This window comes from Parambassis ranga, chromosome 15, assembly GCF_900634625.1.
Source record: "Parambassis ranga chromosome 15, fParRan2.1, whole genome shotgun sequence".
Taxonomy (NCBI): Eukaryota; Metazoa; Chordata; class Actinopteri; family Ambassidae; genus Parambassis; species Parambassis ranga.
Window position 1 is genome coordinate 20,645,085 of NC_041035.1, and position 27,817 is coordinate 20,672,901.

At 45.4% G+C, this 27,817-nt stretch overlaps 1 protein-coding gene across 1 annotated transcript; it reads left to right on the forward strand.

The window, feature by feature from the left end:
* The first annotated feature begins 236 nt into the window (after positions 1-236).
* kndc1 (kinase non-catalytic C-lobe domain containing 1) lies at positions 237-27,817 on the forward strand. Its single transcript, XM_028424059.1, has 31 exons — positions 237-341; positions 3,275-3,473; positions 5,887-5,945; positions 6,833-6,979; positions 7,973-8,090; positions 8,179-8,315; positions 8,441-9,016; positions 9,716-9,830; positions 9,967-10,038; positions 10,113-10,174; positions 10,253-10,411; positions 11,675-11,752; positions 11,854-11,929; positions 12,488-12,683; positions 12,846-13,432; positions 13,555-13,693; positions 15,693-15,943; positions 16,943-17,298; positions 17,932-18,025; positions 18,097-18,194; positions 18,283-18,467; positions 19,351-19,461; positions 19,544-19,691; positions 19,765-19,920; positions 19,992-20,192; positions 20,287-20,369; positions 20,581-20,737; positions 21,395-21,517; positions 21,846-21,905; positions 22,232-22,389; positions 25,947-27,817. The coding sequence occupies exons 1-31, from the start codon at positions 237-239 to the stop codon at positions 26,173-26,175; spliced, it is 5,235 nt and encodes a 1,744-aa protein (XP_028279860.1). The 3' UTR covers positions 26,176-27,817.

The window sequence follows — 27,817 nt, forward strand, 5'->3', positions numbered from 1 at the left end:
AGCGCCTCCGCCTCCTCCACCACCACCAGCAGCAGCACCAGCAGCAGTAGCAGCGGGCTGAAGGCGCGTCGCTGCGGACGCATCGCTTCTCTCGGTCCGTGTCTTCGTGACCGTGGGCTAGGCTGCAGCAGGAGCTCCTTCCTGGTGCTGCCCGGACACCTCCGGCATGTCATCTGCACACAGCGCTCCGAGGGCCGACACAAGCTTCACTCCCCGGGGGAATTAAAGTTGGCGCAATGGAGACTTCCGGGATTGATGCGGCGGAGACATACGCGGGGAAGGCTGAGGACAGAGACGGATATTCTGACCAGGAGCATCTGCCTCCTCTGCTGGAAGACGAGGTGAGACAGCCGGAAGAAGTTAGAGCTGAGTAGTTTCAGCAGTTTTTACTAATCTGGATTAAATGATGGAAGTGAAGTAGTGATTCTTTCTAAAGCAGTCAGTTCACTTTTAAATGGGTCACTGTGCAGGTCTTCATGGACTGTACAGGACCATGGAACACTGGACTTTAGAAGACTAGTTTACTGTGGAAGTCTTTAGCGGACTGTAGAGGACATTAGAAAACTGTTGTGGACAATGGCTGATTTGAAGAAGTGGACTATAGAATTTACTTAATATAGTGGTCTTTGGTATACCTTCAAGGACTTTTGTGGGCTGTATATGACTCTAGGGGACTTATGAAGACCGTAGTGGACTTTGGGACACTACAACAGACTTTGGGTGGCTATAGTGGACTTTAGAGGGCAGTAGTGAACTGTGGTGGGTTGTAGTGGACATTGTAAGACTGATGGACTGTAGTGGACAGGAGCAAATGTCTGAAGACTCTAGTGGGCTGTAGTGGACTGCACAGGACTCTGAAAGGGGACAGTAGAACATTTGCAGAAGGACTGCCATGTACTGTAGAGGGTCGTGGAGGAGATTGGAAGGCTATTGTGGACTGTAGCAGACTTTAATAGATGTTAGTGGACTCAGACTCTTGGGGATTGTAGAGGACTGTAGTAGACACTGGGTGACTAGTTGTAGTGGGATGAAGACTGTAGAGGACTATAGTAGACAGAGGACTGTAGTCAACTTTAATGGACAGCGGTGGACTTTGGAAGACTGTAGAGGACTTTAGAGGACTGTAGAAGGTGTCTGCATAGGTCACTGTTGCCATGGAAACTGATGCTGGTTTCTGCAGATTATGCTGTTGCAGAAATAATTGTCACTCATGTCAAAATACGCTCAATATCAATCCTCCATTAGTCCCTCCTGGTTCCCGACCTGTGGGTCAGGGACCATCCAGAAAGTCAGAGGAGGATTTTGGGACAGGACTGAGATGTTGATCGATGAAGTTTTTCCTCTTTATTTGATGAAATACTGAACAGTAAAACTAATCACAATACAGGAGGAAAATGCAGCACTGAGCTACACTTCCATGTACTGTGTTAGCATGTTAGCGACAGCGTGCTCGGCCCTCCCTCTCAGCTCCTCTGTGTCTCACAGTGCAGACACACTCCACCATCAGAACCTTGGAGCACAAACTTATATAGGACAGCATATTTAACTGAGCGTTCCCCTGCACTGTTCTCAGGGGAAAGTCTCTATTTATGGGGCTGCTGCTGCTGCTGCTGCTGCTTGAAGAGGCACTTTTCTGCCCTGTAATTGTGCTGTAGCCCACTTGGTCACATGAATACGCTTTAAGTCCCTCGCACCTTCGAGATGGTCCTAACAGAAGGACTCTTCTTCTGAGATGATGCAATGAGAGCAGAGGTGCTGAATGTCTGAAACCTCCCATTGATAGACGCTGTGGAGAGATATAAATAATGTCATAAAATGGAGGGAAAAGATGGTGAAGATCATGAATGTTGAAGCGCTGCATGTAGTGTCTGACAAATGCTGCTTTGTGAGGCTCCCACATCTGCCTTTAAGGAGGCTTTTGTGACTGGACCACAGCACCGTGCTTGGATGCTGCATGGAATCTCTGACATCACTGCATCTACCACACTAAATGGGACCATGTGGTTAATAGTGGCTCACGCTCATAGTGTGGACATTCTAAACTGCAGCCTTCAGGCCTGAGAAATGAAGCCAGAAACAAACACTGCAGAACCCTTTATGGCCTCTAGGGGCTGGCTTCAATACTTCCCATGTGTTCCCTTCAGTAGATAGTAAAGATGGAAGATGGATGGTTTTGTTTTACACATTTCCCCACATGTGTAGCTCCGTCTTGTCCTGGTGGAGATGGTGCTGTCACTGGGTTGGCTGGTGTCCAGACTTTCCTGTGACAAATGGCAAGCTAACGCTAACAAGTCTGGTCTCCTCACTTTTTTGTGATTTCCTTGTGTTCCTGTTTGCCACTTAGGAGACAAAGTATGAAAGTGGTCCTGGTTGTTGGCTGTAAAAAAAAAAAAATGTATTTCTACATCCGGTGTCAGTACAAACCTGAACTTCATTGTGTCACGGCTGGTTAGCTAATGCTAGCTGCTGTCAGACCTTCCCCACCAACCAACCAACCAAAGCGACATCGCTGTTTCTGCTGGGACAAAATGGCGCTACACATGTGTAAATACAATAGTGAGTATTTAATCCTGCTTCACTGACAGTGGTCTAAACATTTTTAAATGTTTAAATTATGCTAACTTCAGTCAGTGTTTAATTTCCAGGCAGATGAAATCAAAATGTGCGTGTCATTTGCAGTTTGTTTTTAACCCTTTCTACCCCACGCCTATTTTTAAGGCATCAGCTTGAAAATGGCATGCTCAAAATGAATAGAGTATATCTCAGCAACCACAGGGTGTATTTGAAAACATTTGTATGCCTCTGGCTGTCCTTGTAAATTATGATTGCACAATTTCGTTCTTGTCTGTTGAAAATTCACACTTTTATATCTTCTTGAAATGATGCAGTTGAAGCATCCAAGTTATATCAAGCTGTAGCTAAGCTTGTGGACTTTATCTCTTTCATTTCATTCCAAGTAAGGGAAACAAAATTAAAGAGGGTTTAGTCCAACCTATGTGGACATAGTTTCCAATTCAATTTGGACATTTTTTTCAACCGCACAATTTTCAAGGGTTGTTGAAGGGGTTAATAACAAGCATTTGGCTAAGCTAACTAGCCACCAGTTAATAGAACATTTGATAAAAGGCTGAATTATGCTTAAGGCAGGTTGTTAGTAAAGAGCAAAGCGAGCTCCTCATTAACAGCTTTCCCCTCACACACTGTATTACATGATGCAGGTCCTGCAGTTGTTGCTGCATGTTTCTTTACCTGGACATTTCTGTGTTTCCCTCAGGAGAATGTGTCTCTGGCAGACATTCTGTCTCTGCGGGACAGCTGTCTGTCTGAGGAGGAGGTGTGGGCGGTGTGTGCTGAGTGCGTCCTGGCCCTGCAGAGCATCCGACCCTCACATCTCTTCCACACTCTGTGCATAACCCCAGACACTCTGGCCTTCAACGCTCATGGGAATGTGTGCTTCATGGAGCAGCTCAGTGGTGAGTCCACAGCAAAGACACACTCTTTGAGGTATTGCTGTTTACTTGGATTTGACTTCATCATGCAGTGAGTGTCTGAGCTTTTAAATCCTACATGCTGCTGATCAGAGTGCTAACGCTTCTACAGGCACAAAGGAGAGATCTCCTTCTCAGATCAGATCAGAGTTGCAGTGCAGGGAGTCTAGAAGGTGAGGCTGTCCTCTTCTCTGCAGCCTAAGCACTCAGTGAGAAGACATTGTGATTTGTTGGTTTGAGCTCTATTACTTTCACTTCTGCAAATTTCTGTCAGACAGCGCGGCGCTGTGTCTGTCAGGCTTTGCCGAGGTCTGCAGGTCTGCCCCGATTTACACAGACGACGTCTTCCTCCTTCACAGAGCTTCACACGGCAGAAAAAAAACGACCCGTCAGGAGTTATCACCCCTCAGCCAGCTGTCACTCCTTTCTCTCCTCATTCCTCACTGATGTTAGCACTTGTGTGTAGCAGGCGCTTGTTCCATGCCACACATCAGAAATTGATAAGAATTGATTAGATGAGCAAAGTTGGAGTTGCCAGGGGGATTGTTGTTGTGGTAACAGCTCAGTTAGCTGCCTCACACAGTGATACATCCATTTTTCATCCACAGTCAGTGGTAGAGACACTTCGGAGTGATGTTGTCATGCTTTATTGGATGGTGAGCTGTGATTCACGCTGATAGAAAAAGAAACTGCAGTGCCCACATTACCCGTCTGGTGCCGAACAGAGAGCCAAACCTCATTAATCATCACACACTTTCCTATTGATTCTTTTAATTGGACTGCAGTGATACTCTGCACACTGAAGCGGCCACCTTTTTGTCTGTAACACTGCATCATGCAGTGACCTTGGCTGCTATGATGATGGATCTCACTGAAAACAGCAGTCGCCACAACGACTCATCAATACTGTTCATTTCAGCAGATTAATCAGTGCAGTAACACCAGGAGGGGTGTGTGTGTGTCTCTGTGTGTGTGTGTCACTAAAGAGCTGACAAAATATCCTCCAAAGGTCTTTTTACAGTGATGACCAATAATTTCCCCGTGAGGTTTAGAGCTGCAAGCTGTTGTAATTTCTGATGAAGCGGCGCCGGCTGCGCTCTGTGGGAAACACGGCCAGCCCATTTGGAGAGCGCCTTGAATCTGTGATATCGCTCAGCTCTTTCTACCTGTTGTGCTAAAATGCTGTAGGCACACATGACTCACCGAGCTCTCGGCACCATCACCCTGGAGGCAACTGCGTCACTCACAACGGCTGTCTCTCTTTTTTTTTAACTGGCTACAAAGGATTTGAAGGCCTTTTTTTTCTGCTCCTTTTCCTGTTACTAATTTACTATGCAGACACGTTAATGGATTTTAAAACATGACTGACAGCAGCTGGTGGCTGAATGTTTGGTCCTGGATGTGTGTGTGTGGAGGAGTTTTTGCAGTGTGTGGCCGCCCTGACTAGTTGAACAGTGTTCAAGTTTTCTGTTTGTTGTTGCAAGAAAAAAAAAGAATGATTTAAAAACATGTGCACGTCTGTCAGCATTCCTCTGCATGCTAAAAGTCTCGCCTGTTGTTTTCCTCAGTATAAAACACACATTGTTGCATTCAGTGTCATTTCTTTCTTCTGTGTGTGGCTCTGACTTGATCAGGAACAGTATTAAAATCGTGGTTTGGCTCAAAACACGTGCTTACATAACATTAGTTTAACTTTACAAGGCAAATTTTTACCATCTGTCATCTCCTTTTTTTAGTTACCGTGGTGATGAGTCCCACCCCCAACATCAATATTTAGATGTAATGAGATATCAACCTTTTATTTTGTTTTCTTGGAGATGACATGGACATGGAAAAAAGGAGAAACTGAAGAAGATGAGATGCAAGGAGGACAGAAAGGAAGGCAAGGATGTGAGGAGAGGAAAGAGGAGGCAGGTCAAGGTGAAAAGGAAGGAGCCGAAATTAAAGCTGGCTGAGGAAGAGGAGACATTAAAGAGGTTAAAGGTAGAGGACGGAAGCAGAGCCAGGAGGTGCATCATAACTCCACAAACCCAGATCTGTCATGACCCACTTTACTCTGGCTGAGCTGAGGTCCGGTTCGTGGTGATGTTTTCATGCATGTGTGAGTTCTACTGTTGGAGGAAGAGGAGGCGGCTCCTTCCTCTGGTCTGCTCCTGTTTTATTTGTCAGGATTTATGACACGTGAGTTATGGAAATGCTGCTGCCCTCACTGGACTGTTTCCTCTGATTTGCGCCTCATTGCTGTGCTAAGCATGTAGGTTACAGCACAGAACTGTTGTGGCTGTACATCAGAGTGTTCACGTCACTTCATAAACGCATACTTTGCTCCCATTTGATCAAAAGATGATGCGCTGTGGTGCTTAACGGTGCAGTTAATTGCTGTGTTTTTGGCCTGCAGACGATCCGGAGGGTTCCTTCGTGCCTCCCGAGTTCGACAACACAGGCAGCACGTTTGAGGTGAGAGATGCTGAAACTTCTGGTCACAGTTGTGCACACTCGTTCTCCACTGGGAGTTCCTGAACACACCACACAGTCTGGGGCACCTTGGTGATGTTTGCTTGTCCTCTTTCCTCACTTATAATTCCCAACACAGGGGAGCGACAACTCCACTACACACTCACCTCTGTCACCTCTGTGAGGTAATGTGAAGGCAGCCATGTGTATTAAGACTGACAGTGTGTGGTGAATTGAACAGATAATACATGTCTGGTTTATACAAGCTTTTACATGATGATTTTTGTGACGTTCTCATTGGTTATTCTGGGTTTTCTAAATGCACACATTCATTATTAATGCTCTTCTAGTGTGTGTGCTCGTCTTTATATGCTCGTCTCAGAGACAAAGACTCAGAAAAATGTCTTTTATGCAACTTGTCTCAGATACCCGTGGCTTCCTCTGTGGAGATAAAGGATCACAATGTGTAACTCACACGTTTCGGCTGCTGCTGTTCTTATGTAACTGAATTTCATGGTAAAAAAAAATCTGTCCATATTTCTTCCTCTCCTCTGGTGTTTTTGCTGTAGAGGAGATTTAATGTTCAGCCAAAAGCTCGGGCCTCTGGCTCTTCTATTTTGGTGACCCTCGCTGGGATCCGCCTTGCACATGTGCTTACCACATAAATATGGGTCCGGTCCGCTTCAGTGGTCGTTATGTGTGGGATGTGAACTCTAAAGCACCTGCTTCAAATCCGCTGCTGACCATAATATCCACTGTTAGTGCTGCAAAAGCAAAACAAAGGCTCTGTCATAAATATGCAGCACTGCTCTGCTCTGAAGCCGTCCTCACAGCTGCTGCTGCTGCCGCTTCACGATGGTGATTCTGTTCCTCTCCTTCTCTGGCTGCAGGGTCATGTGTACTCTCTGGGCTCCACTCTCTCTGCCGCGCTGAACTTTGTTATCGAGCCAGAGCTGGAGGCAGATCTGGGAGAAGAAGTCCAGAAGCTGCTGGAGCAGATGCAGGAAGAGAGGCCTGAGGACCGGCCCCTGCTGCAGGTACACAGACTCTGCTGACTCCTCCTTCCTGCTGACATGATTAATGAGTGAAGGCTGAAACAGGTGTGGAACAGTTAGAGCTCTCACTGCAGCAGCTCTGCTGATAGGAATGCCATAAAAACAAGGCTTTTATTATTTCTATAAACGTTGAAATGAGTTTTTTTTAGTCTCATTATGACTTCATACAGCAATATGTCACCAGCACTAATTATATTCTTACACCTCCCTGTGCTGCGTGATGACGGCAGCACTAATGAGTAAAATCACTTCAGAAGTATTTGTCTAAAGCTGTAATTAATGTCAACAAAGTGGTGCCTGTAATGTTGGTCACTGCTCTTGAGCAGCATCAAGTGGAAATACTGAGTCAGTGCAGACCACAGTCTGTCAGTCTGTGACAAACAAAAGCTAATAATCAACAATACAGAATTCAATATGAAAATAATCATATTAGGGGAGTTTTTTTTCACTCCATTTAAATAATTATATATTAAAGAAAAATAAATACAATTTCAAATAATTATTTATACAGAGGAGGATTAAGGGCTGAATAGTTTGTCTGAGATTAAAATCAGAATCCCGGTGTGTGTTCATGCACTCTATAGAGACTTTACTGAACCATCATGTAGTGCTGCTGTTTGAATTCTCACCTGTAAATTTCAGGACATATATTGTCCCCCTAAAAGTCACCTTGTGACATCACATACACGCCATGTTAAAACAGAGATAATTGGAAACACCAAGAGCATCATCATGTTCCCACATTGCATGAAAGCAGAGTCCAAAATGTCCCAACAGCCCGTCTGCTCTCGTCTCCTACTGAGTCTACTTGGTAGTAAACACTTTATAGTGTGTATGAACAAGTGGACGGTCTGAACAGGACCTGGGAACAATGACTGCTGATTCCCATTTGACATTTTAGCAGGACTCTGAGGAGGAAATGATGATGGACGTATCACAAACATTTGTCTTATGTGTGTTGGAACTGTCCCACAGGACATCCTGTCTCTGGCTGAAGCACAGCTGTCTCATACCTCCTCTGCAGCTGTGTGCCGCAAATTGTCCTCAGTCGGGCGGCGCGTGCTCTCCATCGAATCCGTTTCAAACTTTCAAGGTGATCATGTTTTTTTTACTCTGTGTTTACGCTGATCTGTGTTTGGTCTCCTGTGGGATTTTTATGTGCCGTCTTTGTGCATCCACAGATGACAGGGAAGGCTCCTGGGAGGCGAGGTGGCAGCATTCCAGACCTGGATGTTTTCCTAAAAGACTGAGCTCAGATGATGACACCAAAGACCTGCCTGATAGTTCTGTGAAGGCTAACGGTCTGTCCAGGCAACAGGTAGCTGAACATATTTCAAAGAAGCAGCTGTTTTAGAGGAAGAGAGGATTGATTCCGTTTTGTTTGAGCGTCCAGCAGTCTGTGTTTGTGATTTAGCACTGGGATAACTCTAACTATGTCTGCAGCTATGCAGAGGCTGGGACTCCTCTCTCTGGGCTGAGGACATGGAGAACTTTGAAGGAGACGGCATGAGCTTGACGGATGAGATGGACTGCCGGTCCCACAACAGCTCCCCGGTGAGGAGGAGAGCTCAGCAGAGGCTGAACAGGGTGAGGGGGGCCCTGAACCGCTCCTGCTCCGTCCCGGACTCCAACAACCCCCCTTCCTGCCTGTCTCCGCCCGCTCATGGCGATATCAGCGTACCTGTGTCTGACCTCACTGAGATCGGAGCAGAGGAGCACCTGAGCTGCAGGTCTGTGTGGAGCAACAGACTCCAGAGACTCAACAGAGGAAAGTCCTGCGAATCCTACCCGCACTGTAGCGCCGAGGATTGTGGGGGAGGAAGTGAGGCCGCAGATGAGACTTTATATATCGAAGAAACAGACACTGAGCAATTATCTGACGACTGCGTCCAAGACTTAGACTCTTCCTGTCAGAACCTGGAACCAGAGCAGGACTCTTCTGGGAGAAACAGCCTGTACATTCCTAATAACCACATGACCAAGAGCATGCTGTGCCTGAATGAAGAGTCTCAGGATGAGGTGAGCCGTCTGTGCCTGACTTTTTCACCACGTCTCTATACATAGTTGGCTAAGAAGGCTAAGAGTCAGTCTGCCTCATTTAAAGTTAAAGATTTGACCCTTTGAAGCAGTTTCCAGTTATTTTTTTGAGCAGGACTAGTGATGGTCTTCTCTGACTCTTCAGGTCCAGACCTGGTTCAATCCTTCACTAGTGTCTCTGCAGCTGTTCTCGGCTCTTCTGACTCATCTCTCACTGGGTTTCCTTCCATGTTTCTTTTCCTGTCTCTGACAGTCTGCTTCTGTTGGACTCTCTGTGAACTTCTTGATAAAACCTCTCACAGTCTTCGACAAAATGATTATTATTTTTTTCACAATATTCAAATATGAAGGCTAACATTAAAGAATCTGGTGTCATATATTAAATGACACATCAGGGTTAATAGGGACTGTTCAGTTTGGGCCATCTTGGCATTTATGACGTTCAGGCTTGACAGATTAGATGGATTCTGCTCTTATTTTTAAAAAATAAATGAAAGCATATTATTAGTTTTCAGTTGGATTCTCAAGCCTCAAGTACAGTAGGAAGTGCCCAAAGTAATCAGATTACTGTAAATGCTCAGCAGTAATAGCTGAAGGAACATTGACGCTGAGAGGCCAGCCGAGGCTCAGTGATCCGTGTCTCTTATCTTTACTGTGTTTGTTCATGTGGTTTCTGAGCAGTGGATCTCTCTGAGAGAACTCCTCACTCGGTGTGGACGGAGGCTGACTATCAGCGAACTGTGGGCTCTGTGTTACACCTGCCTGTCCTCGCTGCAGACCTACATCGACTTTCCAGGTGACTTTACCACCTTCACACACTCACCATGCTTTTTCTGTTCATTCTAAGCTTCCTGCTGTTGCAGAAGGGAAAGGACATTAAAATTAAGCAGTTAAGTATGTTCCTTGCAGCTGACGTCTCTCCTTTGTTTTAGCCTATTTGTGCCTGGACACAGTGTACGTGGGCTGTGAGGGAGAAGTGCTGTTCCTGAAACCTAGAAACATTGGTACGTTTGCACCTTCTGTGTGTTTGTTTCTCATAAAAGACACTCATGCATCTTCTCTGCCTGCCTCTCTGCAGGGCCACGGGACGAGTTTTACCTCGCTCCTGAATACCAGGAACATGGAATAGTCACTGAGAAGGTCTGTCTGAACTGGTTTATCTGTAAAATGAACTCATGCGTCACTTTGGCTGCAGCTTTCCTCCTCTCCTTTTCTTAGGTTTGTGTTTATGGCGTTGCTGCTATTCTCTGGGCTGCAGCCAAGTTCAGTTTATCGCCCAATCAGAAGCTGGCGATGCCTCGAAAACTCAAGAGACTGCTGCTGGAGATGGCGAAGAGGACGCCCATCGAGAGACCCACCATCGTCATGGCTAAAAAGGTATTATGATTATTTTTTTCATTTACATTATAGCTGTACTCTTACATGTTACTATTACATTTGGCCTGGAATTTTGTCACGTCAGAGTGCCCCCTTCTACAGGAAGTAGTTTCTCAATGTGCAAAACCCATCTGAGATTAAAAAGGCTCCAGTTATCTGATATATTTATATTTTATATTTTTGTCTTAAGTGTCTATAAGTTCAGGTTATATCATAAGGTTTTCTGCACATTGCTCTCACATTTCTAAAGGCAATAGACATCTTGTCATGTAGTTTATTGTTGTTTGAAGGAGGTGGAGTATGAGTGGAGATGCTGCAGGTGGGGGCAAGCTAGCATTCTGTGACAGCACCTCCCCATCACTCAAAATGGCCCCTTAATTTTGCATGATTGTTACCAGCCTGTAAACATGATTATTTCTGCTGACATTTTGGACATGGGTAAACTGTTGGAGCTAGCCCTCAAGTGGACACTAAAGGAACTGCAGCGTCTTACACTTTAGCATATGGAGTTGCTGATTGATCTCCACTCTATTTTCTTCCTCCCTAGTCACTGTTGTGTGTTCTTGGGCAAGACACTTCACCCTAGCCTGTGGCGCGCCTTGCTAGTCATTGTATGACACTGCTTGTGCAGCAGCCGTAACGAATTTCCCTCTGGGATTAATACAGTATCTAAAAAAAAAAAAAAAAAAAAAAAAAAGCAAGAAGTGTCCCTTTGTGCTGACTGTTAATTAGCATGCTAACAGGCTAAACTGCCAAACAAATGTGTTTTTAGTGTTTGTGAGATTTATGGTCTGATAATGTTGTCTGGAAAACAAACCTTAGTCGTGAGTAGCATTTTCTAACAGCGCATCTGAACACTTTATTACTTCTCTTTTATATTTTCACATCAATGTTGTAACTAAATTTGTATTTCTGTGGTGTTAGCTTTGCTTCCGCTCTAAATAAAAGCTGCTTTGATTTTGCATATGAATGTGCAGATATCACGGCTTCAGCGAGGAGCTCTGTTAGTGACAGGTGTCTCTGTTTTATGGAGAAAAGCACTTTAAAAATGTAAAAATAGAGAATCCAATTTGTCAAAGTGTTGTCAACAAACTGCTCTAGTAGCAGCATTTACTGTCATCGTTGTGCAGCGGTGAGATTTCCAAACACTGCATGTGTTATTTTTAATCAGACTCTTCACCTATTGAATTAATTTGACATTATCGTGTGTGTGCATGAAGTGCGTTGCCATCACACTTATGTTTTTATGTGAATGTGTTGCAGAGCTGTCGTGACTACTTGTCACGTCAGGGTACGAACGCTGAGGCGGTCTGGAGCAAGCTCATCGGCCGAGTCCACCCGGTAAACTTTCTGTTTATTACTTCTCAGTGTCAGAGCTCTTTTACTTCTGCCCTGTATTCTTTGTTTATCTGTTGTCATAAAGCAGCGGTGTTTTCTTTCAGCCAGTCTCTAAATGCAGCGATGCAGCAGCTGAATGTCATCAGCTCTCCTCTGAAGACTCTGAATCAAACGACAGTGGTAGGACAGCTTTCATATAATATAAATATATATACACATCATATATTACATATAAATGACCCTCATGCAATATTTGTATCTGGAAATGTACAGACAGTTTTGTTTCTTATCATGTTGATGACTGAGTCCATTGGGTTCACTGTAAAAGAATTCTGACTTTTTTTTCCCTCAAAAATCTGAAATCTGAGAATTTTGTCAATTTGTTTATTTGTTTATCAGAAAAAAGTCAGTTTTTAAAGTTCTTTAAAATCTCTCAGAATTCTGAATTTTTTTTTAGGGAATTATTTCTCAAAAAAGGTGAGAATCCTAAAATTTATTTAAAAAAAAAAATTTCTCAAAAAAACTCACAATAAAGCCAGAGCTCCATCTTTTTTTCATAAAAAGTCAGAAATTTGAGTTTTCATTCTGACTTCAATCTAAAAGTACAAAAAAAAAAGTCAGAAATGTAAAAAAAATATGTCATAACCCTGAGTTTTGTACAGTGGCTCTGATCCTCTGTAGTATTGCATGAGACAATATCATTGATATTGTACCTGGCGCTGTTGTAACTGTGTGTAGGCTTTGTTCCCATGGCCACTGAGAGCCGGCTGGCTCCTGTGCCTGGCCCTGTTCCCCACAGCTATCCAGTCAGCAAGGAGCTTCAGCTCCCAGAGGCCTTCACTTCCACCGCCACACACTTCACCCCCATCGTCCTGACGAGCGAGGGGGGCGTAGAGGAGGAGGAGAGCCGACGTGTTGGAGCAACGTTTGAAGGGTACGATGTTCAATGTGTACTGCAGCAGGAGGGTGGAGTTTTTTAGGGAATATAGATGGGATTATGCTTAGCTTAGCTTAGCATAAAGACCAGACTCCACCTCTGATTATCACTAATTAACATAATTATTACATCAATTAAGTAAAACTTCTTTTTTTACAGGACAGTGGATGGACTCACAAAAAGCAGTGATGACATGGTGGACACTCCACCCTCTGACCATCGGACAGTCCAAACTTCCTCTCTTACATCCAGCAGCACCACGCTAGTCGACTCTTCTTCTGCTCTCCCTGATATTTCCCGTCTTGAAGTCTCTCTTCCTCCGCCATCACCCTCTGACCTCAGTGGCTGCGGTGTTTTCAACAATTACCTCTTCCGGCAGGATCCCACAACTGGACGCCTCTCCTTAGTGCCTGTGCAGCTCAGGGGGCCGGAGTCCCTCCCTGGGTTGGATATAGATCTCTCTCTGGTCCCGAAGCCTTTGCAGGAGCTGATTGCAGGTCCAGAGAGTGAGGGTCTGAGTGTGGCTGCCAGGCCTGGACCCCACAAACGTGACAACAGCTCAGTCATTTCAGACACCCCCCAGGAACACAGATCGTACAGTAAACAGACAAATCCAAGACTGCCAGGTGAGCCGGAGTCCATCTTCCTGAGAGTCCACCCGGCCCTGCAGGAGGTGATTGACTTGCTGAAGGGAGAGTTTTCACTGGACGGATATTTGGACAACAGACATGAGGATGTTGTCATGGGTATGTGTCCTAAGATGAATGTTTCAGTGCTGTCAACACTCACACAACAAAGAGTGCGACTTCCATTTTTCATTTGAAAATAAAAATGCTTCTTCTTCTTCTTCTTCTTCTTCTTCTCCGAGGGGAGTACATCTTCTCTTTGAAGGACCTTCGGTACCAGGCGTTCGCCAGCGTTGTGAAGGAGAGGTTCTGCCATCTGTACTGGGAGGAGGACCTGCTGGCTGTTTTGCACTGCCTGGTGAACTGCAGCCCGTCTGAACTGTGAGCAGGTTTTTTTGTTCTCTAAAGCCACGTACAAGTGCTGCAATAATGAATCACAATTTATTGCATTTATCAATACAGCACGTGTCATGAATTCATGTAGATTAATGTCTGTATGAAGCAAGTGTGTGTGTGTGTGTGTGTGCTAGTCCTCTTACCAGTGGTGAAGGAAGTACTGAAGCTTGGTACTTAAGTAAAAGTACAAATACCCAGCAAACTATATACTTAAGCAGAAGTACTACATCAACAATCCTACTTAAGTAAAAGCCTTAAGTACTTACTTTTGTACTTAAAGTATCAAAAGTAAAGTTTCCATTGCAAAGGATATATGAACAGGTTAAAATAATCAAAGAAATCATCTTAAATGAAAATGGAGCATGTGTAGTTAATGTACATGTTCAGTCCAGAAGCAGCTATGGACAGGTCTGTGTGTCATGAGGCTGTGTGCCACCTCCATGCAGAGTCTGACCTCACATCAGTCCAGCACTGTGTTCATCACATGGAACAAGGAACTACAAACACTGTAGAAATGTAGTGGAGGAGAAAGTACAGGTAACAGCTGCAGCATGTAATGGAGCAAAAGTATAAAGTATGCACTATTATTTTTTACTTAAGTAAAGTATAAATACATAAAAAATTACTTAAATACAGCAACAAAGTACTAATACTTAGTTACTTTCCACCACTGGCTCTTACACACGCCTGTAATCCTACATATTCTACAGTAGTTCTGTTAACACTCAGGAGGTTTGGACTGTAACTGAACACGGTCCTGGTTTCATTATGAGATAAAACTGATTACAATGTCAGTGTCCACTGTGTTTTATCTTAGGTTTCTGTTATAAAGGCAGTTGTGTTAGAGGGAGGATGAGGATAACTGCATCAAAAATGATGTGTAGTAGTAGAAATGAGAAGGATTAGAAGAAGGTTAAAGCATCCTGTAACAGGGTTTGAGTGTAAGATGAGTGATTAGTTCATGTTTAAGCAGCTCCACTCAGCAATTAGTGATCAGCCACAAACCCCGGACTGAGCACCTCTGATTGATAAACTGTAGATAAGTTCAGCAGGTAGCAGCTGATAATTAGCCTTGTTTTTTTTAGACTTGGATTTATACCAATATTTCAGGTTGTTTGATACAATAATTAAAAACTCTTCTGTGTAATTATTGTGTCAAAGCAGCCTTCTAAAAACAGAGGCTGAAATATCCTGCAGATTCTGTTTGGTTATTAGTGCATCCGAGTTAATCCTTTAAATAAGTGATATAATAACTGTTTTGTCTAATTAATCACATCAGCATAATCAGCCTGCGTTCTAAACTGAAGGGATTATTTGTGAATAAACAGAGTGTGAAACAGTGAGGTCTGACTGCCTGTGTTTTTAATTTATTCTCACATGGAGGATCCGGTCCTCAGTGAGCATGACCTCTCCTCCTACAGGGCACACTTATGCACACCCAATATTCAAATGAGCATTAATACAATATGAACTTCATCAAACGGTCCCTGTGGTAGAAAATCCGGCTGCTGACAATTAGCCCTGCAGGGAGGGAGGGGGCTGGAGAAGCATGCATTTATGTGTAGGGTAGAGACCAGCCGGCCAGTCCTCTCAGACGTCTTTTCATCCAGGCGTTGCCATGCTCTTGTGCTCATGGCGATATGTTGAGAGACCCTTTAATCTGCTGAGGTAGGGACACATCACAGCCACGCAGGGAGAAGGGCAGGCTTTCAGCTCAGGCTTTCAGCTCAGGTTCTGGGCTTGTTCACTGTGGCTGTGGAGGATTATTTTCTCCTGAGAGGATCCAGGCAGGACTTCATTAAGACCTCCATTCTATCTCTGACAGTGGACAGTGTCCTGTTGTGGTGTGGTGTTCCTTGCGTCTTTTTTTTTGTTATGTGTTGTGGACTTCCACATCTTTGTGTGTCTAAGTGCCTGTGATGGGTAGCAGTCCCCAGCTTTGAACCCGCTGTGTGTTTTCTGTCTCCTGATGTGCCCCATGCAGCGCTGCTAACGAGCAGCCTCCATCAAAGGCTGTGGAAAGGGCAGCCCTCACTCCACCTGTGATCTCCGCTGTCTGGAAGGGGAAGAGAGAAGTTTGCCTGCACAGCTGCCTCGATCTGAATGGAAACATCCACACGTCCGGACCCGTCGCTGTGGATTCTTGGGAAGGAACCGAGGCCCGGCTCAGTCATGGAGATCCGGAGGCTGCGTTTGGAGATTTTGAATTAAGATCGGAGGAGGATCGAATGGAAGGTAGGAGACTTCTAACCAAGTCATTAAAGCGAAATCAATTTGGATCTATTTCTGGCATGCTTAGATTTGTTATTGTAAGAAAAGAGAGACTAGTTCAGCTCCTAATTTAATGGTAGGTCTGTGTCCCTGGACCGATGGATAGCAGCACTTAATGTAAACGCACACTGCAGAGTGTGGGTTTGTAAGTCTGCAGTTAAACTCATTAAACTTCCAGCAGCTCTCCTCAGGCGGGCGGCTCTGCTCCATCTGTGTAAAACTAAAAACTGTTTTTGTTCTGCACTTCAGAACCAAGAGACTTGAGTCAGAGGACCTGAGGAGCTGCTGCGCTGGTTCATGCACGCTGACAGTGATGAATCCAGCCAGCCATTATTCCCTCTGAGACTGAGTTTTTAAGTTCAGTTTAATAACAGTGCAGGCCGGGAGTCAAACCACTTATGGCTGACATGGCTGCTTATGCTAAAATAAAGTCCATATTGTGCTTCTTTTCTCAAACAAACGGCCCTCATTGATAGATTTTTAGATTTACAGCCCCTCTCTGTGATGTTTTGATGTGTTTCCCTTCGCCTGGCTGCTGACTGCAGTCACGCGGGCCCTGACTGGCTGCTGGATGCTGTTCTTAAGTTTGCAGCACATTCATAAGAGTCCAAGCCATGCAAGCAAAGTCCAAGGAGGTTTTTTTTTTCTTCTGACACTCATTCTTGTCCAGTGACACTCACACACAAACACACACACTTGCATCTGTATGAAAGTAAGGCAGACATGGGGTCTTGATTACAAACAGGCTCTTACAAGATACTTGAGTTAAGAAAGCTGGAATTGCCTTAAAGCCGATGAGTTACACAGAGACGGCATTGTGCAGTCAGGGCAGGGTTAGCAACAAACACCCCCACAGTCACCCCTGGCTCTCTGTCTGCGTTTTCTTCACACATCCAGTTTGTCCTTTTGCTCTCCATGTGATTCAGTGCTGCTCTCTTCTTCCTCCTCTCTCTGCTGTTTGAGGTGTGAACGCTAACAGTTCAGACTCGGGGCCCATGGAGGGAGGAGACCATTCAGCGGGGGGCAGCGATGAAAGCCCCTCTGAAGCCGAGTGTCTGTCGGGGAGAGAGGGAGCGCTGGTGGGAGCCCGCGACGAGCAGATGAGCCCGGACTGCTCGGACGACATGGAGGACAGCGATTCTGTGGCGTCGGAGCGACTTCTCTCCCCCGGATCCAGAGCGGAGGGGTCGGGCCTCACCTCCGGCCCCAGCTGGGCCTTAGCCTTCTTCGGAGAGGATTGTTCCAGCCCAGAGGTGATCCAGTACACAGTGAACCTGGGACAGCACACAGGATCGCCATGTCTGGATGTGAAAACACAGGTGAGGGCTGCAGCCATCTTTGACCTGCGTGAACAAACAGCATTATTTATTTCTACAGCTCCACAGATTGTGTTGCTGTTATATGCTGTCGTTGTGTTGCATTGCTTTGTACACCGTGTATTCTTCCAGGTGTTATTGAATGCTTTTTTTTTTTCACCTGTTTTCCAAGTGCAGTAATTATTCACACATCTGTGATGAAGTGGGGCACGGTCAGGCTGTGGGGTAAATGAGACGAGAGCATGTGTGGGACTTTAAGATAATTGGTGTATTATTCTCTCCAAACTGGATCTGAATATTAATATGTTGAACTTAGCCCTTGGCAGAGGAAGTTATTATCATTTGAGAATATTAATGAATAGCCTTTGTGTTTACACACTTTGATGGCACCACTGCTCCTTCAGAGGGTTTGTGTAAGAGCTAATAACACACCTTAAGAGGCGCGCTGCTGCGACTCCTCGCTCATTTCACTTCAAAAGAGCTGTTGCGTTCTGTTGCCACGGTGAACAGAGAAGAGGGAGTAAAAAAAAAAAACGCTGCCCCGTGTGCGCTGGAAACAGCCGACGGCCTCTCTCGGTGGCATGTGGTGCAATTTGGAGGGTGTTTGTCTGATTGTGTGTGATATCCTTTGAACAGGAGCTGCAGCAGCAGCTGATAATTGAAACAAGGAATCTAAAGAAAACCAGAAATTTCTACCAAAAGCTGATCCAACAGGAGAGGAAAAACAAAGGTTGGCTGCTCATGTTTAACACTCTGCTACAAACATACAGTCCTCTCAAAGCTGCTGTCTGTGATCTGCAGGCTCCGACAGCAAACTGATGATCTCCAAACTGAAGTCCCAGCTCGAGGAGCTCAGGTCGAAGGTGGTCTTCTTGGATAGTGTGAAGAAATACCTCGAGGTATCGACAGTTCCCAAAACAAAGCTGTTTTTATTCGATGTCTAATCGTCTGGTTCTGCTAACCTTTGACTGGGTCTGGTTTGTGCAGATTCTAAGTATGGAGCAGTGGGGTCTGGAGGTGTCATTGCTGCCCTCGCTGGCTGTCAGCGGAGCAGACTCTTTGGACCTGCAGTCCTCTGAGGACCCCTCGGTTCTGAGCTTTGGTTCCGGCAAAGGGAAGAGCACTCTGCAGTCTGGGTCTCCTCTGGGCCTCATGGCGTACCTGTACGCCAGGTATTATTGATGAGGAAGGAAATTTATTGCCGTCCGGTGAGGTTGCATGAATTTTGATGATGGCTGGAAGCCCACAGTGATCCCGGTCCTTCATTATTTACCTTCTTTGCTGCTTTTGATGTTTCCAGAAAAAGGCAAAGAAAGAGTTACAGCAGGAAACGGAAGAAAATCTTTAATATTTCTTAAAATAAGTTGGAGCCATGATTTGTTTTTATCTGTCACACATCACACCAGATGTGTGTTTGAACCGACAAGCATCCAAAGGAAAATTCAGCTGCAGTAGTAGAGATATTTAAACACTATAAGTACAAATACTTTGTGCTAAAGTGTCATGAATGGGACCTGGATCAATCATTATCGTTATTCACAGCTTCAGAAGCTTCCACCCTGATTCCAGTGTCTGTGAGTTCTGGCTCTTCTGCCGCTGGTTTCTCTCTGTTGCCACGGGAACCAACATCAACATGTAGAGAAACAGGGTCATGAATATTTTAGGGAACTTCCTGCCTCAAGCTGAAGCTGTTTTTAATTAATTTGCTTTTTTATGTTCTTAAAATTGATCCTAATTTGAACAGCCTGGAAAATGTTTCAAGTAGACTTCCACTACAAATAGAGGATCTTCATGAATTCCTGTTTGTCTGGCAGCTCACATGAGACCCGACAGCACTCACAATGTGACGCCTCACACTGAAAGGAGGCCGTAAATATCATCTGAGCAGCTTTAATGGCAGCAGCAGCAGATTCAGACAGAGCACACCTGACCTTGTGGTTTTTAAAGGAGGAGCTGACATTTTGAAACGATAACTGTCAACACAGCTCATTTGTTGTGACATTTTCCTAATGAAAGTGTTTCCTGAGCTTCATTCGGTGATGCTTTCCGTCACAGAAATGCGGCTGTGGAGGGCTACATCCAGCAGTTCCTCTACACGTACCGCTACTTCTGCACTCCGGAGCAGCTGCTGCAGTTCATAATGGATAAATTCATCAGTGCTGCCAGGTACTGCAGACCCACAAACATGCAGATTAAATGCACAACAGCACACAGGCAGAACATGTTTGTGATTTTTTTTTTATGTCAGGGAAGGGCCGGATATGTCCGGGGACAGTGAACGCGTCTTCCATCGCAGTCTGGACGTGCTGCAGTTCTGGATAACCGACTGTAAATCTGTGGACTTTACAGTGAAGCCCAGCCTCGTGGATATGTTGGAAAACTTCATAAACACTGAGGTAACCACACACGTACATCACTGGATTAGAAGGAGGACACAGACCATGAGAAATGTGTAACCTTTCCTCACAGGTGATTCCTATAGACAGCCGAGGTGAAGCCCTTCTCGCCGCTCTCCACAGCTCTCACAGTATGACTTCAAGTCAGCTGAGAGGAAGCCTGATCAGCTTCGATGAGGACGACGACTCTGCGTGTTTGCACTCCTCTACTGAGGATCTCGGCAGAAAGGTTAGTGTTTGGGTTTTTTCATGACATTTTAACGTCACATTGTCCACATGTATACATGTCTGACCTTTCAGTGGAGGATCTCCCGTATGGTTGAGCCCTCGGCGTCTAAAGAGAAGGCCTTCTCCATCGCAGCGGCCCTGCCCGTGCCGTGTTACGGCTCCCTGATGGATGACCTCTCCAACGTTTGCCTGCACAGTGAAGAGCGACTTCCCTTCAGCCAGAGCGAGCAGAGCGCGCAGCACGTAGCCCAGCAGCTCACCCTCCTGCAGCAGGTGCTCCTGTTGTTGTCGTTTCCTGGTTCAACCACCAGAGGGAGACGTGTCTCTATCACAGGAAAGCTCTGTGAACGTGACCTCTGTTTTTCAGGAGATGTTCCAAGGATGCCACCCAGTTCACTTCCTCAACTCCAGGATGCAAGGAGTCAGGGACAAAGTCTCCACCCCGAACAAGTGAGCAGAGCAGCATGGTTTGATTGTGCTGACTGTAGAGGCCACATGCTCCACATCAATTTCAAACATTCATTTATGTGTTATTGTTTTATTTAGTTCAACAAACATGTGCATAAAACTGAAGAGTCCACCAGCACAGAGCTAAATGCACTGTGGAAACCTGCAGGTGCTCATTATTGAGTCATTTCAGTGCCTCTGTTGTTCCCAGCAGGAACGTGTCTCAGCACATCCCACCAGCAGAGGGCAGCAGCGCGCCTTCACACGAGGGGACGACGCCATCAGACAGCTTCCTCCAGCGGCTGCTCACGTACTCTGACAGTGTCACTAACTGGGTCGCTGCTGAAATAGTCATCTGTGACTCTGTCAAGGTGAGAGGAGACATAAAAATGAAGGGTGAGGCGTCGCAGCAGGAGCTCAGTCTGAGTCAGGGTCTGCTTTCAGGGCTTCGTTTTCACTTTCACTTCAACTACTTTATCTTTTACACTTCTGTTTCCTTCATTAATCATTTTTTATTTGGAACATTTTCAACCTTTAAACCACTTCTGTTGCCTTGACTTCACATTTCAGCTGCTTACACTGCACGTGAACCATGCACTTTGATCTCATCATTTGCACTCCCACTGTTTTTATTTATTTTTTTTTTTTTTTACAGACTTTCACGCATGAAAACACATTTCAATTGCTTTCACTTCTTACTATTATCATGACACTTCAACTCCTTACACTGTGGTGGAACCATCTTTTACACTTCAACTTCTTTCAACATTGACGTTTCATTTGAGATTTTAAAGCATGTTCACTGGCTCGCCTTTTATGTCTTCCTGCTTACAGTGCATCACCTAACACTAGTAAAGTACAGTGTACAGTAAAGCGTACCAGCTGAAAATCAACCATCAGAATCTGAAATGCTTTCAGAGATTTCACTTTAACTGCTTTCAGGTTGTTGACCTTCACAGCTCTCAGTGCTTTGTTGCAGCACACGCTGTTTATTTTTGCTTTGTTTAGCGTCTTTTCTTTCTCTGCAGACACAGGCTGCTCTGCTGACCAAGTATCTGTGGATTGGGAAACACTGCTACGAGTCGAGGAACTTCGCCACAGCCATGCAGGTCCTCGGGGGTCTGGAGAACGTGATTGTCAGGCAATTACCCGTAAGGCTGCATATCATTAATTCCCCCTCACCCTAATGCTTAGTTTGTGTAATAAGTCTGATGTCCCCGAGCTGGATGTTTTTTTTTCAGCTGCGATGGATGGCATTTAATTAGTTTCACAAAAGAGAAATTAACTTTAATACATTCAAATAAGATGCAGTGTGAGCGCAGCGAGGAGGAATGTGGCAAAAAGGAGTTATTAAAAAACTTACTGAGAGCAGTGTTGGAAAAATGACTGAAATTGTAACACCTTCGTCTGAAGGCAGGTCGTCGGTATTTACTCTGAGTCCGTTCAGCGGCGATAAATAAAACTCTCTTCTGCCAACAGGCTTGGAAACATCTGGCTTCCAAGGTGTGTGAGATCCTGGAGGAGCTGCGAGCGGTGCAGGTGAGTGTGTGTGTGTCTGTGTGTGTGTCTGTGTGTATCTGAGGGCTGGGATGAGCACATATTGTGAAACTGGGCTGCAGGGCAAACGAACCAATAGAAAAACAGCTCCAAGCAGCGTGGCCGTGTGCAGAGCTCCTACAGCTGGCTCTCCTTCTGAAACCCTGCGTCGCATGTGTTCCTCTTTAGCTGGAGGGGACACCGTTTGCTTTGTTGACTCTGAAATGTGAAGAGCTTTGTAAAAAAAAACATCCTGGATTTTAGAATTTAAAGTCTTTCAGTTTCCCTTCTTCTTCCTGTATGAACCCATCCTCTGACTCCCTCCTCAGGTTTTTCTGAAGAGTGACGACTTGTGTCTGATGGGGGGAGAACAGACGAGGAAGCGGCCCACTCTGCCCTCAGCCCACATCCTGGCCATGCACGTCCAGCAGCTGGAGATCGGGGCCTTCACGCTCACCACAGGGGCCTACAAGTGGACCAAACTCAGGTACGCACTGATGGTTGTAGTCATAAAAACAAAGTCTCAGGAACAAAGACTCAACAGTAAATGTGGATCAGGAGCAGTCTGCAGATTCTGTCACTGAAAACAGTCTGTTAGGATTATTTTGGACTCTTTGTTAGACTGATGCAGTGCTCTGCTGATATTATCACCTGGCTCATCCAGCTGGTTCAGTGAATGTTTGTGTGAGTTGTAATCTGAGGTTGTTGTACTGCTTGTTGCCGCCTTCCTGCTGGTGTCAAACTCCACACAGTGACAGCAAAGACACTGATGAGTGTAAATTCAAGCATTTATTTAAAAAACAAACAATTAGTTTGTTACATATTGATACATCTTGTCCAGTAATTCCACCCTCATACAGTTTCTGTCCTTTCCTGTCTGTGTGTGTTAGTGTGTTAGTGTTAGTCACACACACACACACACTTACACAGTAACACGCTCACAAACACACACACACACTAACACACACAGTGTGTGTGTTAGTGTGTGTGTGTGTTAGTCACACACACACAGTGTGTGTGTTAGTGTGTGTGTGTGTTAGTCACACACACTAACAGTCACACCCACACCATCTCACACTGAGTGACTAACATGCTCACACTGTGTGTGTGTGTTAAACACACACAGACAGTCACACACACTGTGAGTGTGTCTGTGAGTGTGTTACTGTGTGAGTGACTAACAGACACAGTCACACACACTGTGTTAGTGTGTGTGTTAGTCACAAACACACACACACTAACACTCACACTCACACACACTAACAGTGTGTCTGTGTGTGTTAGTCACTCTGTGAGAGTGACTGTGAGAGTGTCTGTGTGCGTGTGTGTCAGTGTGTGTGTGTGTGTGACAGTGTCTAACTCACACACAGACACACACTGTGTTAGTGTGTATGTGTGAGTGTGTGTGACTAACACTGTTAGTGTCTGAGTGAGTGTGAGTGACTGTGTGAGTGTGTGTGAGACTAACACTGTTAGTGTGTGTGACTGAGTGTGTGTGTGTGACTGTGTCTGTTAGTCACTCACACACACTAACAGTGTTAGTCTCACACACACTCAGTGTGAGATGGTGTGGGTGTGACTGTGTTAGTGTGTGTGACTAACACACACACACTGTGTTAGTGTGTGTGTGACTAACACTGTTAGTGTGTGTGAGTGACTAACAGACACAGTCACACTCACACACACACACTCAGTCACACACACTAACAGTGTTAGTCACACACACACTAACACACAGTGTGTGTGTGTTAGTCACACACACTAACACAGTCACACCCACACCATCTCACACTGAGTGTGTGTGAGACTAACACTGTTAGTGTGTGAGTGTGTTAGTCACTCACACACTCACACACACACTCACTCACTCACACACACTGAGTGACTAACAGACACAGTCACACACACACTCACACAGACACAGTCACACACTCTGTGTTAGTGTGTGTGTTAGTCACAAACACACACTAATAGTCACACTCACACACATACACACTAACAGTGTGTCTGTATGTGTTAGTCACTCTGTGAGTGAGTGACTGTCTGTGTGAGAGTGTCTGTGTGCGTGTGTCAGTGTGTGTGTGACAGTGTCTAACACACACACAGTGTGACTAACACACACACACTAACTCACACACAGACACACACTGTGTTAGTTTGTATGTGTGTGTGTGACTAACACTGTTAGTGTCTGAGTGAGTGTGAGTGACTGTGTGAGTGTGTGTTAGTGACTAACACACACTCACGCTCACAGTCACACACTAACACACTCACACACAAACACTAACACACGCTCACACACACACACACTCTGTGTTAGTCACACACTGTTAGTGTGTGAGTGAGTGTGTGTGTGACTAACAGACACAGTCACACACACACTCTGTGTTAGTGTAAGTCTCACACACACACTAACATGCTCACACTGTGTGTGTGTTAGTGTCTGTGTTACTGTGTGTGTGTGTGTGTGTAACTGACACTGACACACTAACACACACACTCACTCACTAACACACAGTGTGTGTCTGTGTGAGTGTGTTAGTGTGTGTGACTAACACTGTTAGTGTGTGTGAGTGACTAACAGACACAGTCACACTCACAAACACACACACACACTCACAGTTTGTGTCTGTGTGAGTGTCTGTGTGTGAGCGTGTGTTAGTGTTTGTGTGTGAGTGTGTGTGTGTGTGAGCGTGTGTTACTGTGTGTGTGTGACTAACACACACTAACACAGAGTGTGTGTCTGTGTGTGAGCGTGTGTGTGTGTGTGAGACTAACAGACACAGTGACACTCACACAGACACACACTCACACACAGACACACACTCTGTGTTAGTCACACACACACAGTAACACACGCTCACACACACACACTCACCGTTTGTGTGTGTCTGTGTGAGTTAGTGTGTGAGTCACACACACAGTAACACACACTACTAACACTAACACAGTGTGTGTTAGTCACTCTGTGAGTGTGTGACTGTGTGTCAGTGACTAACACACAGTAACACACGCTCACACACACACTAACTCACACAGTTTGTGTGTGTGTTAGTGTAAGTGTCTGTGTGACACACTAACAGTGTGTGAGTGTTAGTGTGTGAGAGTGTCTGACACACTGTGTCTGTGAGTGTCTGACACACACACACTAACACACACTCACTAACAGAGTGTTTGTGTTAGTGTGTGTGTGTCAGTCACACTTACACAGACACAGTCACACTAACAGTGTGTGAGAGTGAGCGTGTGTTAGTCACACACACACTCACACACTAACAGTGTGTCTGTGTGTTAGTGACTAACACACACACAGACACTGTTAGTGTGTGTCTGTGTGAGTGAGTGTGTTACTGTGTGTGACTAACACACGCTCACTCTCAGACACACACACACACTAACAGTGTGTGTGTGTGTGTGTTAGTGTGTGTGTGTCAGTCACTCACACACACGCTCAAACACACACACGCACTAACACACTCACACAGACAGTCTGTGTGAGCGTGACTGAGTTATCTCTCAATTCATTTCTGTTAAATAACTGATGCTTGTCAAACATCCATCCACTGAAATTAGCCTGGTACCAACACAAAAAACACAAACTGTTGGCGTCATTAACTCTAAATTATTTCACACATCCTGCATAAAGTTGGCCATCTCACTGAGAGGACACGTTTCTGTGTCCTTCCACATTCCAATATGGCTGACCAGATGCTGAGGTCACAACGAGTGGCGGTGGGACGGCGGTGGCACAGCTGTTGAATCTGGGTTGATGGTAGGGGGCCAGCGCTGCAGCAGATGGCGCCTGTGGGAAGGGGTTTGATTGAGAAAGAGGTTTCAGGCCAGATACTGAGAGGTGACTGGGTGCAGCCAGATGCTGGGGTCAGGAGATCCAGCAGAGACACAGCTGGTTGCCGTGGACGCTGTTAGCCCAGCTCCGTCCAAATCAGGTCACAGACAGAGCTGAAGCTGCTGCTCAGAATAAAACAGGTACAATGTGCGACTTCTAATGTGTCCCCGTTTCTGTCCATCCATCATTGCTTCTAGGAGGATAGCAAAGGTTGTCAGCCAGGTCCATGCCTTCCAGGAGGTGGCGTACCCCTACAGCCCAGACCGGGACCTGCAGGCCTACCTTCGCCGCCGCATCGCCCGACTTGCCACCTCCGACATCCACCTCTTGGCTGCCGACAACGATGCCAACTTCCAGCAGTCGAGTGAGCGTCAGTCGCGGAGGATCCAGGACACACTGAGGAGGGTGAAGGCCACCTTCCAGTGAGACCCGCTGCAGTCACGTTCCTCAGCCCAGACAACACCAGGTCAGCACGTGTCAGACCACAGCCTGCAGGCGCCACACCGGTGACATCACTCCCGGCTCCAACCCTTTACAGGCTCTGCTGTCCATCCCTTCTTTTTTGGTTTTGATATTAGCATTTTGCTACGTGACAGAAGAAATGGGTGACGTCTGTCATTAGGCTGGTCAGGCCTCCAGCAGCACTGACTGCTGGGAAAAATTCTGCTGTAGAACCAAACACACACACAGCAGCATGTTACACACTTTAAACACACTGCAGGCAAACCGTCCACAACACAATATGCAACAGGAGCTAAGACAGCAGCAGATTTCTCTGTACGGTTATTACTGTTAGCACCACATGTCTACACTTCATGTTAGCAAAGTGTTAGCAAGCTGTAGTTAGATATAGCACTTACAGGTTCAAACGCTTTAGCTTAGCATACAGAGGTACAGCTGGCTAAAACTGACGTGCAGATATCTGGTTGAACAGAAGCTCAGAAGAAGTCGGGATCTGACAGTTTTCAGGCCGTCTCCACGTTCTCTCCCAGAGTCAGAAACTAAACTTGTTGTTAGCTCCATGCCTACTCAGACGGAAATGATGAGGACAGTGAAGGATTGTTGCACCATATTAATATTAATCACAATATAATACGAGATGACTTAGAATGTGATCAATCAGGCTGAAATAACTAAAAAAAAAATCACTGCAATTTTGTACAAAATTGATTTTTTTTCTTGATTATCTGGAACTTTTGGTCACATCTACAAAACTTTACTGCTAATTATTAAACGTTAGGTGAACGTAGTCATCTGTTTGCATGTTACTAACTTTAGCATGTAGCACAGAAGCACACTTTAGGCTAGGTCACCATGCAGAGCTGCTAGCTTTTCATGCTAAGATGTTGCCAGAACAGAACAGGAGACGTGTTCTGTTACACAAACAGAATGTCTCCTGTCACTCAGAGTCAGACTTCCTCATCCTTCAGTCATAAACCCCCCGGCAGCTGCTTTAGCATGATGATTGTCAGTGAACTGCTCAGGATTCTGAGGAAAATTTGAGGAAGGTCAGAATTCTGAGATTAACAGTCATGTTGTTGACATATTGTGCTTTTGTTAGGTTTCTACATGATCCCACAGTTACTGCTGGATTCTGGGGGTGGAGTGGCCTTTTACAGGTTCTTAGAGCCGTGTCAATCATTCAGGTTAATTCGGCTGAAATGTGTTTTAAAGTTGTAGAAAAGGCAGCGATAGAAAATCTGCTCCGTTCACTGAACCAGTTGTTTGCTCAGCATACGGCACCTTTTCTATGTGTTTTCCAATTAGGAGCTGAAATGAAATTCTAAGACGTGACTGATAAATGATTATCTAACAATAATTCCATTGTTGTAATTGCATTCATGTTCAGCGGTGTGTGGTGAAGCTTGCCGTCATGACGATACCTCACCATTACACAGCAAACGATGGAACGTAATGAGACGTCGGTGTGTAAAATGGTGTTTGAGGAGCGACGTTCTGTCACTGTCTGTTTTTCTATTTTCCTGCTCGCGCTCTCTCTCCTCTGCGGCTGTCCGCCGTGGAGCTGGAATGTGACGTGCTATGAAGATTTGCTTAATTTAGCCAAATA